The 16,167-nt window shown below is 51.2% G+C and overlaps 2 protein-coding genes across 5 annotated transcripts in view; one reads left to right on the top strand and one right to left on the bottom strand.

Moving 5' to 3' along the window:
* Positions 1-8,376, top strand: part of ZCCHC24 (zinc finger CCHC-type containing 24) — a 79,809-nt gene extending 71,433 nt beyond the window's left edge. Inside the window, exons 3-4 of one of the 2 annotated variants that reach the window (XM_064594890.1) lie at positions 6,303-6,422; positions 6,834-8,376. In XM_064594890.1, coding sequence (XP_064450960.1) covers positions 6,303-6,422; positions 6,834-6,950 — 237 coding nt within the window. In that variant the 3' untranslated portion in view covers positions 6,951-8,376. The other variant, XM_064594891.1, reaches the window with a different exon arrangement.
* On the bottom strand, positions 8,376-15,422 carry PPIF (peptidylprolyl isomerase F). Of its 3 annotated transcripts, XM_045878201.3 has the most exons (6): positions 15,141-15,422; positions 13,920-13,950; positions 13,297-13,385; positions 11,442-11,538; positions 10,626-10,701; positions 8,376-9,388 (listed from the first exon to the last, which is right to left on the bottom strand). In XM_045878201.3, the coding sequence occupies exons 1-6, from the start codon at positions 15,342-15,344 to the stop codon at positions 9,253-9,255; spliced, it is 633 nt and encodes a 210-aa protein (XP_045734157.1). In that variant the 5' UTR covers positions 15,345-15,422; the 3' UTR covers positions 8,376-9,252. The 3 variants fall into 3 exon arrangements, with proteins under 3 accessions (XP_045734157.1, XP_064450964.1, XP_064450963.1); XM_064594894.1 differs by lacking the exon at positions 13,297-13,385 and having other exon boundaries at positions 15,141-15,277; XM_064594893.1 differs by lacking the exons at positions 8,376-9,388; positions 10,626-10,701 and adding an exon at positions 10,718-10,882.
* Between the last annotated feature and the right edge of the window lie 745 nt (positions 15,423-16,167).

Raw genomic sequence — 16,167 nt, 5'->3', positions numbered from 1 at the left:
ATTGAAAAGATAGATAATCAGAAGTGTGGTGAGGCTGTAGAGAAACTGAAACTCTCATACACCGCTGGTGAAAATGTAAAATTTTGTAGCCACTTTGAAAAACAGTTTGGCAGTTCCTCAAAACAGTCAACATAAAATTACTATATGTTCCAGCAATTCTTACACATATGTAAAGAGGTACAATATATTTGTGGGTAATCTGTGGTGAGTTAAACTATATATTGCAACCCTAGAGAAACCACTAAAAATATAAAATGAAGAATTAAGTCTAATAAGTCAATAATGGAGATAAAATGGAATCATTTGAGAGAAAAAGCTCAATCCAAAAGAAGAAGGGAACAAAAAGCAGATGGGACAAGGAAAAAATAAATAGCATGACAGTCATTTTAAATCTAATGATATTGATAATTACATTAAATATAAGTGGTTTAAACATTTAATTGAGTGGTAGAGATTGTCAGACTGGATAAGAAAGCAAAGCTCAATGCACCACATGTGATCCTTGTCTCTTAGCTCTAAATTCTCCCTTGCCCTGTTTGTGATACTGTTAACAGTTCTCATTTGCCATCTGGAATTATATTAAACTTTATCAGTAGAGGGCGCTGGAGAGACACTTAATTCTTCAGAGTTCTCTTTCCCCTTAGTAGATAAACCCATGTTATGGTTAATAATTTTTTTTACTCAATTATAATTAACATATCATGTTATATTAGGTTCAGGTGCACAATATAGTGATTCAACAGTTCTATACATTTCTCAGTGCTCATCATGATAAGTGTACCCTTAATCCCCTTGATCTATTTCACCCATCCCCCAACCACCTCCCCTCTGGCAACCATGTTTGTTCTCTGTATTTAAGAGTCTGGTTTTTGTTTGTCTTTTTTGTTTGTTTGTTTTGTTTCTTAAATTCCACATATGAGTGAAAACTTATGGTATTTGTCTTTCTTGGACTGACTCATTTCACTTAGCCTCATACCCTCTATGTCCATCCATGTTGTTACAAATGGCAAAATCTCATTCTTTTTTATGGCTGAGTAGTATTCCATTGTATATATATACCACATCCTCTTTATTCATTCATCTAGCAATGGATACTTGGGCTGCTTCCATATCTTAGCTATTGTAAATAATGCTGCAATAAACATAGGGGTGCATATATCTTTTCAAAGTAGTGTTTTCATTTTCTTTGGATAAATAGCCAGTAGTGGAATTACTGGATCATATGGTAATTCTATTTTTAATTTTTTTTGGAACCTCCATACTGCCTTCAACAGTGGCTGCACCAGTGTGCATTTCCACCAACATACAAGAGGGTTCCCCTTTCTCCACATCCTTGCTAACACTTGTTGTTTCTTGTGTTTTTGATTTTAGCCATTCTGACAGGTGTGAAGTGATATCTCATTGTGGTTTTCATTTGCATTTCTCTGATGATTAGTGATATTGAATATCTTTTCATGTGTCTGTTGGCCATCTGTATGTCTTCATTGAAAAAATGTCTATTTAGATCCCCTGTTCGTTTTTTAATTGGATTAAGGTTTTTTGGTGTTGAGTTGTAGAAGTTCTTTATATATTTTGGATACTAACCCCTTGTTGGATACATCATTTGCAAATATCTTCTCCCACTCAGTAGGTTGCCTTTTGTTTTGTTGATGGTTTCCTTTGCTGTGCAAAAGTATTTTATTTTGGTGTAGTCCCAATAGTTTAATTTCGCTTTTGTTTCCCTTGCCTCAGGAAGAGTATCTAGAAAAATGTTTCTATAGCTGATGTCAAATTACCACCTATGTATTCTAGGAATTTTATGGTTTCAGGTTTACATTTAGGTCTTTCAACCATTTTGAGTTTATTTTTGTGTATGGTGTAAGAAAGTGGTCCAGTTTCATTCTTTGGCATGTAACTGTCCAGTTTTCCCAAGACAATTTATTAAAGAGACTGTCTTTTCCCTATTGTATATTATTGCCTCTTTTGTCATAGATTAATTGATCATAAGAGCATGGGTTTATTTCTGGAGTCTCTATTCTGTTGCACTGATCTATGTGTCTATTCTTGTGCCCGCATATAAATTTTATATTCAACCTTCCCTGTATGAATTACTGTGTTGTTTCTCTATCCTGTTTGGACCCTGACCAATATAGAATTAACACTGGCCAGTGGTCATAGGGGATAACCCCACAAAGATGGGATTTAGAGATTTGTTTGGCTGTGTCCTCAGGCTTGAAGGCAGCGCTGGACTACCTGCTAGTGGGCAGTGGAATACTAGCAATGCGTGGCATGCAGTGACATCACAATGAATCACGTTATCTCCTGTGGTTATGTGACGAGAGAGGCATGTGCCTTGGGAGGCCAGGTGGCTGCCCCACTTGATTATTACAGCAGTGATGATGACCATAAGGACTGTGATGTGGGATGAATTATTTTGAGCATGCTTGACTGTTTACCAAAAGAAAATGACAAATTCTCAGCTTAAGTTCTGGTCAAGAACCAGAGAGCTTCCATGACAACTCTGAAAAGATTCTCTCATTTCTTACAGACACTAGACTGAGATCCCTTAAAACCAAACCAACATTTAATTGTGTAGGTTGCTGAATTAAATTTCCATTCATTAAGTTCATTTAAATTCATAGTCTCCCTAAGTTTTTCATGTGAAAGGGCAAGAATGGGATCCCGAAATTTGTAATGGGGACATCTGGTTGGACCCAAATGAAACTAACAGCTTGAACCCTCATGTCATCCCATCCCCCCCTTGCGAGTGGAAATAGCTCGACTTTCTGTGTTAGAGAAGAACAGGCGTCTCTGCTTACAAACACTGTGAGCACTTCATTTGGGGCAGATGCTTTGAACAGCCATGCCCAAGACCCACCTCCACCGCTCCCATAACTAGGTCAAATCTCAGCATTTTCCAGAGGAACGAGAGGACTCCAGAGAAAACAGATCATACACCCAAAGAATTGTGAGACTTCGCTAATATATATTTTTAAGCCTATTTATTGAGCTATGGTTCACACGTCATACAATTCATCCATTTAAGGCGCACGATTCAATGGTTTTGAGTCTAGGCACAGATACATGCAACCACCAGAACAGTTCATTTCAGGAGATTTCCATCGTCCCATTAAGAAACCTCATACATTTTACCTATCACCCACTTAGCCCCCCACCGACACCGACCCCTTCAGCCTAGGTAACCACTAATCTACTTTCCGTCTCTATAGATTTTCCTGTTCTGAACATTTCATATGAATGAAATCATATAGTTTGTGGTCTCTTGTGACCGGCTTCTTTCACTGAGTATGATGTTTTCAAGCCTCACCCAGGTCGTAGCGTGGATCAGCACCTCATTCCTTCTTATAGCCAAATAATACTCCACCATGTGGATATACCACTTTTGATCCATTTGCTCATTGAGGAACATTTGGGTTGTTTCCACCTTTTGACTGTTATCAGTAATGCTCCTGTAAGCATTTGCATAAAAGTCGCTGTGTAGATGTTCATTTCTCTCTGGTGCATACCACGGAGTGGAATTGGTAGCTCTGTGTGCAGTCATCCCAGGAACTGCCAGACTGTTTTCCAAAGCAGTTGGACTATTTTACATCCTAGCATCAGCAAATAGTTTCTCCCATTGTGTGGGTTTTCACTTTCTTGTTGGTGTTCTCTGTGGCACAAACATTTTTAATTTTAATTAAAATGAAGTCTAATTTATCTGTTCTTTCTTCTGTTGATGGTCCATTGGTGTCATATCTATAATCCTTTGGCAAATCAGATACATTCCTCAGCTGTACTGACTTTACTGTTGAACTCATCCCCCGACATCTCCATTTTTGGTGTCATTTTCGGTATATATAGATATTTTTTCCTTGTAGTATCTCCGCTGGACTCTTTCTTACCATTTCTCTCTGCTAAAATTACTCCCCATCTGCTCATGCATGTTGTACATCTTTCCTACTAGTTACTTCCACATACTAATCACAGTTATTTTAATGTCCCCAGCTGGGAGGGTTATATCTGAGCCTGATTCTGTTGACGGCTTTATTTATCAACAGTGTTTTTCCCTTGAATGCTGAATGCTATTTGCACAACAGAAGAGACAGCAGGTATAGTGTGCGCTCTGGGCAGTGGGCATGCTGCTCTTTGTTTCGGGTCTGTCGTGGGGAACTAGTTGATGTAGGCAGGAGTTGAGCTGGGATGGGTTCCGTGGTCGCCGTCCTTACCTTCAGAGGCCCACATGCAGACTCTTGCAGTAGCAGCCACCTGGGCTTGGGGTGGAGCTGGGCTGTGGCAGCCTTTTTCTCAGTGTTTGTACCTTACTTCCAGCTTGGGGCAGCATAGACGGTATCCCTCTCCATGCCTTTCCTTGTCCCGCAGCTTCGGGTAGGGGCATGTTACCCTGGTCCGGCTTCAGTCTTAGGCATGTCTTGGGTGCACTTTTGTTCTTCTCCAGGGGTAGCTGATTTCTGGTTGGTATCAGAATGGGTTCTCGGGCCCTGGATGGCTTCTTGCCCCTCCCAGGGGGTTACAGGATGTTCTCTTCTATCTTTCCCCCAGCCAGCATGAGCTTTTACTTCTTCCTGGGGATGAAGGGAATATGGCCCTTTCCCTAGTGGATTCAGAATTTTGCTTCATAGGAGAGCATCTGAGGAAGTGAGCAAGGCTTCATGCCAAGAGCTGAAAATCACTGCAGACTCTCAGCAGAGAGGCAGGTCTCGGGCCCTTCTCCTGAGCATCCAGTGGAGGCCTGGGGAAGAGATCCTGAAAGTGAATGTGAACTTGCTTTGCGCGGAGGGGCCCCAGCCATTCCAGACAAATTAGTCCATCCTTTGCCTTAACAATTCAATAAAATTTTACTGGATTTCATCTTCCTCACTTGTCTTGTGGCCGGATCTTTCTGCAGTGCTCCTGCCATAGGTGAGATGGTTTGGCTGTCCTCTCTCTTCAGAACTCAGATTGCCTAGTTGCCTTTCTGATGAACTCAAGAAAAGTCATGACTTTATAGTTTATTCGCCTTTTTTCGGTTGTTGGGGCAAGAGTGTTTTTTGCAGCATTCTATACCCTAAGCAAATGCAGAAACCCATACTGACTATTAATATAATAGGGTTACAGGTAATTTAGATTCTCTATATTATATATTTATGTAACATTTGAATTTTTACAAGCATATTTTGGTTTTATAAGCAGAAAAGAAAAAATGAGCCAGGATTCTTTGGAGAAACCAAACCAATAGTGTGTGTGTGTGTATATATATATATATATATATAAATATAGAACAAGATTTATTATAAGGAATTGGCTCATGCAATTATGGGGGCTGAGGAGTTCCAAGATCTGCAATTGGCAAGCTGGGGACCCCAAAGAGCCGTTGGTGTAGCTCCAGTCCAAGTCTGAAGGCCTGAAAACCAGGAGCACTGATGTGTGTAAGCTCCAGTCCAAAAGCCAGCAGACTCAAGCCCCAAGAAGAGCAGATGTTTCGGTTGGGAGGCAGAAGGCTGATGCTCTGGCAATTAGGTAGGAGGAGTTCCTCTTACTCAGCTTTTGGTTCTATTCTGGTCTTTAACCAATTGGATGAGGCCCACCCACACCAAGGAGGGCAATCTGCTTTACTCAGTCTACCAATTGGAAAGTTAATCCCCTCCAGAAACACCCTCACAGACACATCCAGAATAATGCTTGACCAAATGGCTGGGCACCCCATGGCTCAGTCAAATTGACACATAAAATTAACCGTCATAATGTTATAATAATAATAATAATAATAATACCATCATAATTCTGGACAGCCTCTTAAGGCTGAGACTGATCTGGGAGGCTCAGTGGTGCCAAGACTTTTTCAACCCACTCTGTTCCAGTGGCCCGGACACCCAGCTGACTTTTGATTCCCAGAAGCCACTCACTGAGAAATGCTGTCCAGTCTGGACCCACCCAAGTCAGACCCTCCTCCTGATGACAAAGGAAGAGCTGAGGCCCCCACACAGGGGTCCTCCCCTCAAAGGCACCTCACTACGCTGTGGCGTTGGGAAGCCATGTTTGCCAGCCCTGTGGAAGAACAGTAGCCCACAAAGCTTGGGCTGGACAGGTTGCTCGCCCTCACCATCCAAGAGTCACGAGGCACCTTTTGTAAGTGGAGGGCTTGCTCCAGATCCCCAGAGCTTCCAGCAAAAAGTGTTTCCAGAAGTATCCAATGACGCTAGTGGTCTAGTGGTTTCCTTTTGAATGTCGCCCACCCTGGCCTGTGCTCAAATTCTCAAACTTCAGAATTATTATCTTAAAATTCAGATTCCTACATCCTACCCACAGAGATCTGTATTCAATAGGTCTCATGTGCGTGCTTTACCAGCACCCCAGGATTCCTAGAAGCATTGTTTCCAGCCTCACCAGACCCGGGAAACATTCACAGACATTCCTTTCATGGAGCAACACATGAGAGTCCAGAGGTGCGTTAAATTCTCCCATGTTCTCACACACGCTCCACGAAGGAAGTCAGGCACAGAAAGCAAATCTTGCATGACTCCATATTATACCAAGTCCCAGAATAGGCGCGAGTCATATACAGTGACGGGATTCAGCGGCTGCCTGGGAAGGCGCACAGGGGCAGCTCCAGAGAGATGGAAATGCTCCAGAACTTAATCCGGTGTGTGAATTTGTCAAAAGTGATGGAGCTGTACACTTAAAATGTGTGAGTTCTCTTATGTGCAAATCACACCTCAGCGAAGTCATTTTGAAAAGCTTATCATGTGTTGTCTCAGAAAAAGGATATTCCAGATATTTACACCCTGTGCTCCCATGGCATCACACGATGACATCCGACAGCATGTGTATGACTCACCGTTTCTTTCATGCATTAGGTGCTACGTGCCAGCAAGTCACCCTCTTACCTGTGTATCAGGCTCCCGCTTGATCCAGTAAGACCAGGTCCAGGCCCTTGGGCGGGGTGCTTGGAAGAGAACTGGCCAGTGCAGTGAATGGCCCCGTCTTCTGGAAACTCCGTGTTTAGGCAATTCTTGCATTCCAGTCCCCTGCTCCACACTGCACTCCTCTGGATGGAGGGACACACACACACACACTCCCCGCTCATGGAAAGGGAAAGGCTCTGTGAAGTCGACGACGCAAGCCCCACAGGCTCTGTGACCCTGAGACTCTCAGAAATCACCATGGGGCCAGCAGGTCACAACTCAAGGGGCTGCCCCTCACACTTGTCACCGGCATCACTGCTTCCCTAGAGTCCCCAGAGGTCAAGAGAAAACTCCACAGGGACAGAAGTTGTGGCTTTGACCTCAGAAATCACAAGAGCTCTGTATGTGGGGATGGGAGGACCAAGGGGCATTGGGAGAGGCCCCCCACAGGGAGCCCTCTGGATTGGTGCGTCCCAGGTACTACACCCCTGTTCTCACAGGGTCGCCTGTGACATCGTGACCCCGCTTGGGGCCTCAGTTCACCGATCTGTAAAATGTTGGACTGGATGAGTAATCACCAATTATTATCACCATTATCCTGATTACTGTTGGGCTCATTCTTCAAGTGAAACCCGTTGTAGAGCCTCAATAAGGAAAGAGGGTATCTGATTGAAAATGGAGCTTAGGGGCCCATGTCCCTTGTCTCCCCCTTGTTCTGAGGACCCCTACGGCTCTTGAGAATTGTTTAAAAACTGCTAAGCTAGCTGAGCTCCCGGTCCATGCAGCTGAACTCTGGCAACTGCCCTCATGGAAACCCTCCAGGACTCCAAATGACCCAACTCCAGCCACTGTGACCTCAGAATGACAGGAAGCACACATAATCGGACTCTGGGAACCCCGTGAAGTAACTCCGTTCACCTTGTGAACAGAATGCGATTCTTCTATCGCTCAGACTGTGCCATCTCTGGGGCTGTTTGAGTTCTGAATCCTGCTCTCCCACTCCCCAGTCTGCCTTCCCGGTGAGTTCAGAATCACCTAGAATCCCAAGTGTAAGTGGCAAATCTAGGATAGTCAACTCCACACCTAACTTTAGATGAATACGGATCCTTCTCTAAGACTCTGGCGCATGGGAAATGTCATCATCCCTGTCACTCGAGTGTGTATTAAAATGATGGCCCATTACTATTACCCCATTATGCAGCTGAGGAAAACAGACTCGGGGTCACCAAGAAGTGGAGCTGGGATTTGGGGGCGGGGGAAAGTCAGCCAGTGCTCACGGACAGGCGGTGGGTGCTAAGATCGCTTGTCTGAGCCCATCTCATCTCTGAGGATGGGCAACAGTACTGTCCTTGGTTGCTGGACTGATTAACTGAGATAGTCCAAGTAGAAGCCCTCAGCATAGCCCAGACATGTGTGCGGGAACTCAATAAAGGTTGGCTCTAAATACTAGAGTTATAAACCCTGCTTCCTAAAACCACCAGACGCCAGATAGTCTTTCATAGAAAATAGGATTTATTTTCACATTTCAAGTGAACACAAATAAATGTCCCACAAGTGTACCATATACAAAATCAGTAGATATATTAAACACAGAAAAATCAAAGCCCTCCAGAAAAGACATGTTTGCTTTCTTCCAGAGCACGTTTGGGCCATTTCCATTCTTCACCAATTCACGGACTAGGCACAGTACGCAGTGGGTTTGTTCCCAGGTTCGTCTGCTTCTACCCCCACGGACCCTTCCTCAAAAACCCCAGCAGCAAACCAAGAGGATTCACAGTGGCCGGGGGTAAATGCCGTGGCCGAGGACCGTGCACAAAAGCCCCAACTACGTTCCAAAGGCCAGGCTCTGGGGTTCTGTGGCTTCGGCCACCAACTGGGGTCCTGCCATGGCACGGAGTAGTTAAGTGCCACAGCTTCATTTCTTGGCAATCTTGTTAGTCAAATTATTCCAATTAAAAGAGGTCATTACCCAGATATAATGGCCCTTTTGCGGCGGCTGGCTTTCCCCGCTCGGCCGAGGAAAAGGCAGAAACCTGTCCCCAAAGCTGAGCCATCACCACCCCCCCAAGTATAAGGCACGGGTGAACTTGGGCTGGGGGATCACAGAGAAGGCCTGATGAGGAGTGGTGACATCATGTCCGTGATACTTGTCCAGAAATGGGGCGGTGAGGGAGGGCGGACACTGGGGAAGCAGCGTGGCGGGCCCAGTGGAGAGCGGACGCTCTGCAGAGGCCTTCCTCCAGCACGCAGTGACAGCGGCATGAACGCAGGCAACCGGACGGGGCACTGTTGCTGGCGTCCGATGTGGCCGCCTCGGTGTGTCACCATGTGGGCGGCCACTACCAGCCCAGCACCCTGTGGCCGAGGCCGGTTAGCTCAACTGGCCACAGTCTGTAATGACGATCTTCCTGGACGTCTTCCCACTCCTGGAACCGAAAGATTCGATTTTCTTCACGACATCCATGCCTTCTTTGACATGGCCAAACACGACATGCTTGCCATCCAACCTGTGAGTTGAGCCAGGGAAGAATAAGAGTAGTGCAATGCCACCCAATGTCATTGTCACCTGGTCATGGAACTATTTATCGGAGACAGCGATTCTGGAAGGGACTCACTCTGAAAGTCTGGACCCACCCCTTACGGCTCCGGTATCAAGCCTTGCGGAGCTCCCCCAAATACACCAGAGGGTCCCTCCCTTCCGGGGCACGTGCTGCCTGCCCTGCCGTGTGACCTTGCCCCCGGGCCACTTCACCTGAATCCTGGTAGGCAGCTATGCTCACCACTATACCACCAACGCTCACCTGAATCCTGGTAACCTCAGCTATGGAAAGTGAATTATTCTTGTTCCTCACAGGGAGTGAACAGGGTATCCAACTACTCTCAAGAAATAAGAGGTCCGTGTAAATAGGACCATCTTAATGGTCATGAGTGGCAAGGTAAGAGCCAAGATAGCAAGCACGGCTCTCCATTTGAGAGAGTTCCAAGAATCCAAAAGGCAGCTTAGTCCAGTGGCAGCAAGGTCAACACTGGTTACAGCCAAGGGCAGCACTGCAGGCCCTGCTGGGGGTTCCGCGGAAGGAGCGAAGAACAGGCGGAGCCAGCCAACGGCCTGCCTACGCCCTGACATGTCTGTCCCCTCCGGCTTGGGGGCCAGAGACAGCTGGTACCCACCTACCACTCAGGTCTCCTAAAGTCCTAGGAAATGGGCTTTATTAAAGAATTAGCTCTTGGCCAGCTATTGTCCCCTCAAGCCCATATGCCTCAGAGCTAGGACACAGGCGACTCTGGGCAGAGGAACTTATTAGGTGGTGGGATCCACAGGCACGTGGGCAAGAGAGCTCCAAGGTGCGTCCCAAGCTCGAGGTAAGCCGGGAAACAACAGTTTAAACCAAGCAACCAGGCTGCCTCCACAGGCCATCTTGAGGCCTGGTAGGTTCTGCAGCAGGTCCCAAACGTATGTGGTAAAAGTCCTTTTGCACAACACATGGAGAAAATTCCAGCTGACAGCAAATGGAAGCCTAACATAGACACAATTGTAAGAACAACCCACATTCTCCCTCAGTCCTTTTACAAACTTGGTCCTTCTCCCACATGGCCACACAGCCCAGCTGAGGGCTCCTGCCCCTTGGGGAAGGTGGCAGTGCAGCCTCAAGCCACCTTCCCCAAGAAGCACACAGACCCTCCTCTGGCTGCCAGGCCACCCCTCATGCCCAGCGGGCCTGCAGCCCGCGGCGGGGGACTCACCAGTCTGTCTTTATGGTGCAGATGAAGAACTGGGAGCCGTTGGTGTTGGGGCCTGCATTTGCCATGGACAGGACACCTGCAAAAACAGGCAGGAGGGGGCGCCTGGGGGGCTCAGTTGGTTGGGCGACTGCCTTCGGCTCAGGTCGTGATCCTGGAGTCCCGGGATCGAGTCCCGCATCGGGCTCCCTGCTCGGCGGGGAGTCTGCTTCTCCCTCTGACCCTCCCCCCTCTCATGTGCTCTCTCTCTCTCATTCTCTCTGTCTCAAATAAATAAATAAAAAAAAATCTTTAAAAAACAAACAAACAAACAAACAAAAAAAACAGGCAGGAGGAAGCCATGCTGCCCCAGGAGGCACCTCGCTGGGAAGCTACCGACAAGAGCCGCTGCTCCCCCCACAACAAGGCCACTGGGGTCTGACGGTCTTGGAGCTTGAAGAGGATGAGCAGCTCCCCGGGGCCTGCCCACCCGTGCTGCCCCAGGGACGAGAGGGCCTTGTGGAAGCTCTCTGTGGCAGGGCCAGAATGGGACTTTGGCACTCTGTATCTTGGGTCTTAAACGTGACACAACGCTGGGTTTTGCTGAAAGGCTTTCTCTCCCAGCGTCTCAAAGGAAGGCTTGTTTTTTAAATGGAGAGCTCAGCATGACAAAGCTCCAGGAAAACCAACACTCCAACCCGGAGTGCTGAAGGAGGGAAGGAGCATCACCGGATATGGGCAATCGGTCCCGGCCTCCCAGGCATGGTGGGCATGGTGGGCATGGCAGCATCCGGGCCGAGCTCAGGGCATTCAGACCGGGGAACGGCGGCCCCCACTCACCTGGTCCCACGTGCTTCAGTGTAAAGTTCTCATCAGGAAAGCGGCTTCCATAGATGGACTTGCCCCCGGTGCCATTGTGGTTGGTGAAGTCGCCAGCCTGTGAGCACAGAGCACCTTCTGAGCGGCCACCCCCCAGAACTGTCAGGCGGAGGCTGCCGTGGCGTGAGGAGGTGGCCCCCAACCCACCTGGGGCCCACCCAGCCAGAAGCCCCGCAGGCCAAGGGGTCAGAAAACATCCAAGGTTGTCCGGACTCATAAAATAACAAGGAAAATAAGCAAAAATAAAGCTTCAATATTTTCTGCCATTAATAACTACCCTACCTTTCACATGATTCACTTTTTTTTTTAATCTGGGCAAGTTTTTTAAATGATTCTCAAAGGATCTAATGGCCATTCTGAGATGATTCGTAGGTAGTGACCTAGAGTTTTCTACCCACACTCTTGGAGGGGAGACAGGGAGGTGGCCAGGGGAGGGACCCAGTGCCCATGTCTGGTCTGTCGGGGGAGCAGCACAGAGCCAGTTCCCTATGCTGAGCCCCACTCCCTGCCTGGCACCTCCCCCCTCGCCAGGCCCGGTAGCCTCCCTACGCCTTGCAGACCCAGGACGGAATCCCCCCAGGCCCGGTATCCTTCCTCACAGCTTGCCCGAGGTTTCCAAGGGAGGAGTGGCCAGAAGAGCCCAGTGGCTGTCAGCCCCAGCCGCAGCCCCTGGCCAAGGTCTCATGGAGATATGATCCTCAGGTGATAGGGATGACCCGACCAGCCTGACCTAAGCACCCACAAATGCCAGCAGGGTGTCCCGAGACAGGGATGATTCAAAACCCTGGCCTGGGCCTCCCGGTGCTGCCAACTCATGCCTCAGAGAGCCCTCCAGCCTTGGAAGGACCCGCCCCTGCCCGATGCTGCTCAGAGGAAGACCCTAGCCTGGCTCAGGACAGCCCCTCCAGCTCCTGCGTCATCCACATCCTCCCTCGGGCAGAGCTGGGAGGGCCTCTGCGGCAGAAAGCCACAGGCTTGGCCAGGCCTGTCCCATGGCCACAGCCTCCCTTCCCATCCCTGCAGTCACCACATTTGACACGTCAGCAGGCCCAGCCCCCACCCACTGCCACTCACCACAGTAGGATGACAGCCCCAGGTCGGAGTGGAGGGAATGGGGGAGAGAATTCTGGGCTGGAAGGACTTCAAAGAGATCATGACACTCATGCCCCTGCCTCTATGGTCTGTGGGCCTCAAGACCCCAATCCCTGTCTTAGCAGGGTCTAACCTAACAGAGGATGACCCCCACACAGCTGGGATCTCGACCCCTGGGGAAGTTCCTGCTGTCCACGTCTATTCCCAAACTTCTGACACAGCCTTACTGATGTTTTTGAAAAACAGGCAGCACATATGACTAAAGAACATTCATTTAACCAAGAAAGATGCCCCGCTCTAGAAGGAGAAGCTCCGAGTCCAGACCTGTTCGGTCTTGTTGGTGCTGTCTCCCTCCCTCCCTATCTCCCACGCCAAGCGTGCCAAGGGCTCAGTGGGACATACAGGGGGACTTGGTCAGAGACTGCCTGAATACGCTGGTCCTCCAAAGCCTGAAGATCTACTCCCCGCCCCCGTGCACGTCCAGATCTCAATGCCGGTCCCCCCGACAGGCTCCGCCAGCCAGCCCATCCTGCCACTGCCCTGTTGCTCAAGGGCCAGGGCCGCCCCACCCGCTCCACCGTCTCTGGGTGAGAAGACAGGCCCACAGAGTAATCCATCGCTCTCCCTTCGGTATCTCATTAATCCTCACAACCACCCTACAAGGTGGCCCCTGTTATCACCCCCCCTCACACACGGGGAACCGAGGCAGACAGGGCCACCATACCTGACACATGAAGGATGGAATCACTCTGTGGAAGGTAGAGCCTTTGTAGCCGAAGCCCTTCTCCCCGGTACACAGGGCTCTAAAGTTCTCTGAGGGTTGAAGGAAGAGGCAGGTCAACAGGGCCAGGCCGCAACTGCAGGGTCACTGCTCATTCTAGCGAGCACCCTTCTACCCCCTAGGAGGTGAACAGGGGGTGGACAGACCCCAGGCCCGCTCCCTAGGTCTGCTCTGGCTGTGTGACCCGGGGCAAGTCACCTCCTTCTTACAGCTCGGTGTCCCAGTGTCCAAGCACTGAGACAAGAGCACACGCTCCTGGCAGGGAGTCCCTGGGCCATGTAGCTACTGCCCCATCGGGCACCAGCGGGGAGGAAGTGGTCCTGGTGGAAATTTACATGTGCTTCTACTGATTCCAAGGCTCTACTGGCCTGGTGGGCAGGGCCAACACCGAGGCTCAGAGAGGGACAGAAAGCTGGCCCAGGGTACCCAGCAGCTGAGCCTCACGTGGAATTCCCATCTGGTCACGGGCCTCTGTGCCCCAACTTCTCTCATCATCCCACCCACCTGGCCTGGCCCCTCTGTCCTCCATCTGGACCAGACTCAGAAGGCCCCAAGCCCCGTCTTACCTGCTGTCTTTGGGACGACATCTGCCTTCAGCTGTGGGGCGAGAAGAGGGACAAGAGAAGATGGTCAGTCCAGAGGCAGGTGACCGAGGGAACCTCCTCAACCACCCAACCCCCACAGCGGCCAAGGAGCCCCTTCCATGCCTGTGGCTCCCAGAGGCAGCCTAGGGAGCTATCATCTCTGCTAGCTGTTTCCTGAAACCAGGCTGGGAGGAGGCAGCCTCGGTTTCCCTATCTATCGGAAGAGAGGACAGTGCCATCCTGGCCTACTTCCAGGGGCAAAACTGGCAGAGCTACAACAGCTGGGCCCCAAGCATCAGAGACTCAGGGCCGGGAGAGAGGCCAGTCCAAGCTCAATGCGCAGAGGGGAAACAGGCTTAGAGAGGCAGGGGAGTGGGGTGGGGGGTGGGTAAGGGGAGACCAGAGCCCCATCCAAGCAGGCCTCTTGCCTCCAAGCTTCAAGAGCCACCCTGGTGCGGAACCACTAAAATAAAAGGGAGAAGGAGGGTGGTCTCCATTTTCCAGAAGAGGAAACGGAGGACTAACGGAGGTCTCTGTTCAAAAGGGCCTCGGGCTTGAGGGCTACACCTGAGCTTCCCCCCGACCCCGTTTGTTCCCCCTATTTGTTTCTTACTTTGCGAGTCCGAGAGCGTGGGGGGGGGGGTTGGAGTTGGGGTGAAGGGCCCCGGGGACACTGCCCCGACTTGCAGGGGGGCCGTCCCGGGTCAGCCCGGGGGGGCCCTGCACGAGAGGAGGCCGGCTGGCCTGCCAGAAACCACCTCGGCTCCTGCCCCAGCGCCCGGAGGCGGGTGAGGTCCACCGAGGGGGCAGGGCCGGGTCGGCTCTGCATTATGCAAGGGCCGCCGCGTGAGCGCACCCCGCCGGCCCGCTGCCGGGAACCCCGACACCCGCCCCGGAGCTCCGGGTCTGGGCGCTGACCCCGCGAGGTCTCAGGACCTCTCCCCGACGCCGGGGCCAGCCAGCAGGGCCGGGCTCTCACAGTCGACGACCTGACCTTGAACTTTCTCCTCCACACTTGCCCTCCTTCCCGCCTCCAAGGTGCCGAGAGGACACCGGAAGAGACCAATCTGATGCGCCCTTCTAGTGATGGGGAAACTGAGGCCCATGGCCGGGTGTCGGGGGCAAGGTCACCCAGCGAGTCGCGCACAGCGCCGGGCGCGTCCCCCACGCCCAGGCCGGCGCGGCCGGGTGCAGTGCGCTCACCTCCAGCACCACGCGGCCCAGCGGCTGCCCGTCGGCGCCCACGTCCAGGTACACGAGCGGGTTCCGGGAAGCGGAGGACGAGTCCCGGGAGCCGCCGCCGCCGCTGCTGGTGCTGCAAGCGCGGAGCGCGGGGAGGCGCAGCGGCGCGGAGCGCGGGACCGGGAGCAGGCCGAGCAGGCGGGGGCCGCAGCGCAGCGCCAGCATCGCGGGGGCAGGTCGGGGCGGGAGAGCGGCGGTAGGAGCGGAGACGACGGAAGCGACAGTTACGCGCGCGCAGAGGACAGAGTCAGCCACGGCCGCGCGTCGCCGCCTTTATTGGCCGGGCCGGCCTCGAGGCCCCGCCCCCGCCCGTCCCCTCGGGCCTGTTCGCGAGCGACCCCTGGCGGCCCCGGCGGGAGGCGCAGCCAGGAGGCTGGGGCGACAGAGCGTGAGCTCCTTTTAATGGGTTTCCCAAGGTCTAGAGACCTGAGGGACAGACACGACCTGGCTAAAGGGGGCCGGTTCCACTTTGTAAGGGTCCCAGATTAAAAAAAGAGAGAAGGAAATATGCCAAAACGTGGTTAACTCCAAAATATGAGCATCCATATGTTTTTATTCGAATATAACAAAAATTTACGTTTGAGCCCTCTGTATAGGCCTCCCCTCCACCCATAGGCCCTGCAGACAGAGAGACCAAGAGAGACGGTGGGTGAGAGACAAAGAAGGTGGAGGTGAGAGGTGGATCAGAGTGAGAGGTGCGGGAGGATGCAGGCAGAGACCACCCCCCTGCTGACCACAGGCCTCCTAGTCCCAGTCTGGCCCTTTCTCCAGATGCCTCTGGACACCAGATCCTCTTCCCACACTCCTGGAACTCAGCAGGTGCCCAGCAGGCTCTGGCCAGGCCCCAGCCCTCCACCAGGGTTGGGTCCGATGCCCCTTCCCCAACCCCATAGACTAACAGGCCTGGTCCCCAGCAACGGGGTCAAGTGACTGCTGGCTCCCCTCCCACAGCAGTCACCCCAAGAATGTACCTGCAGGAAACAGTACA

The sequence above is a fragment of the Mirounga angustirostris genome, unplaced genomic scaffold (genome assembly GCF_029215605.1).
Source record: "Mirounga angustirostris isolate CCGP_5_RB_7025 unplaced genomic scaffold, mMirAng1.0.hap1 SCAF_6, whole genome shotgun sequence".
NCBI classification, from domain to species: domain Eukaryota; kingdom Metazoa; phylum Chordata; class Mammalia; order Carnivora; family Phocidae; genus Mirounga; species Mirounga angustirostris.
The sequence above is the reverse complement of the archived record's forward strand: the minus strand, read 5'-3'. Positions and strand labels throughout refer to the sequence as shown.

Bases quoted from the DNA above. Each gene is read 5' to 3' on its own strand.
- PPIF (XM_045878201.3), bottom strand. From the start codon at position 15,344: ATGCTGGCGCTGCGCTGCGGCCCCCGCCTGCTCGGCCTGCTCCCGGTC. The intron at 13,951-15,140 runs GTGAGCGCACTG...CTCGCCCCACAG, and splicing joins TGGGCCGCGTGGTGCTGGAG to CTGAAGGCAGATGTCGTCCC. The intron at 9,389-10,625 runs GTGAGTCCCCCG...CTCAACTCACAG, and splicing joins TGCACCATAAAGACAGACTG to GTTGGATGGCAAGCATGTCG.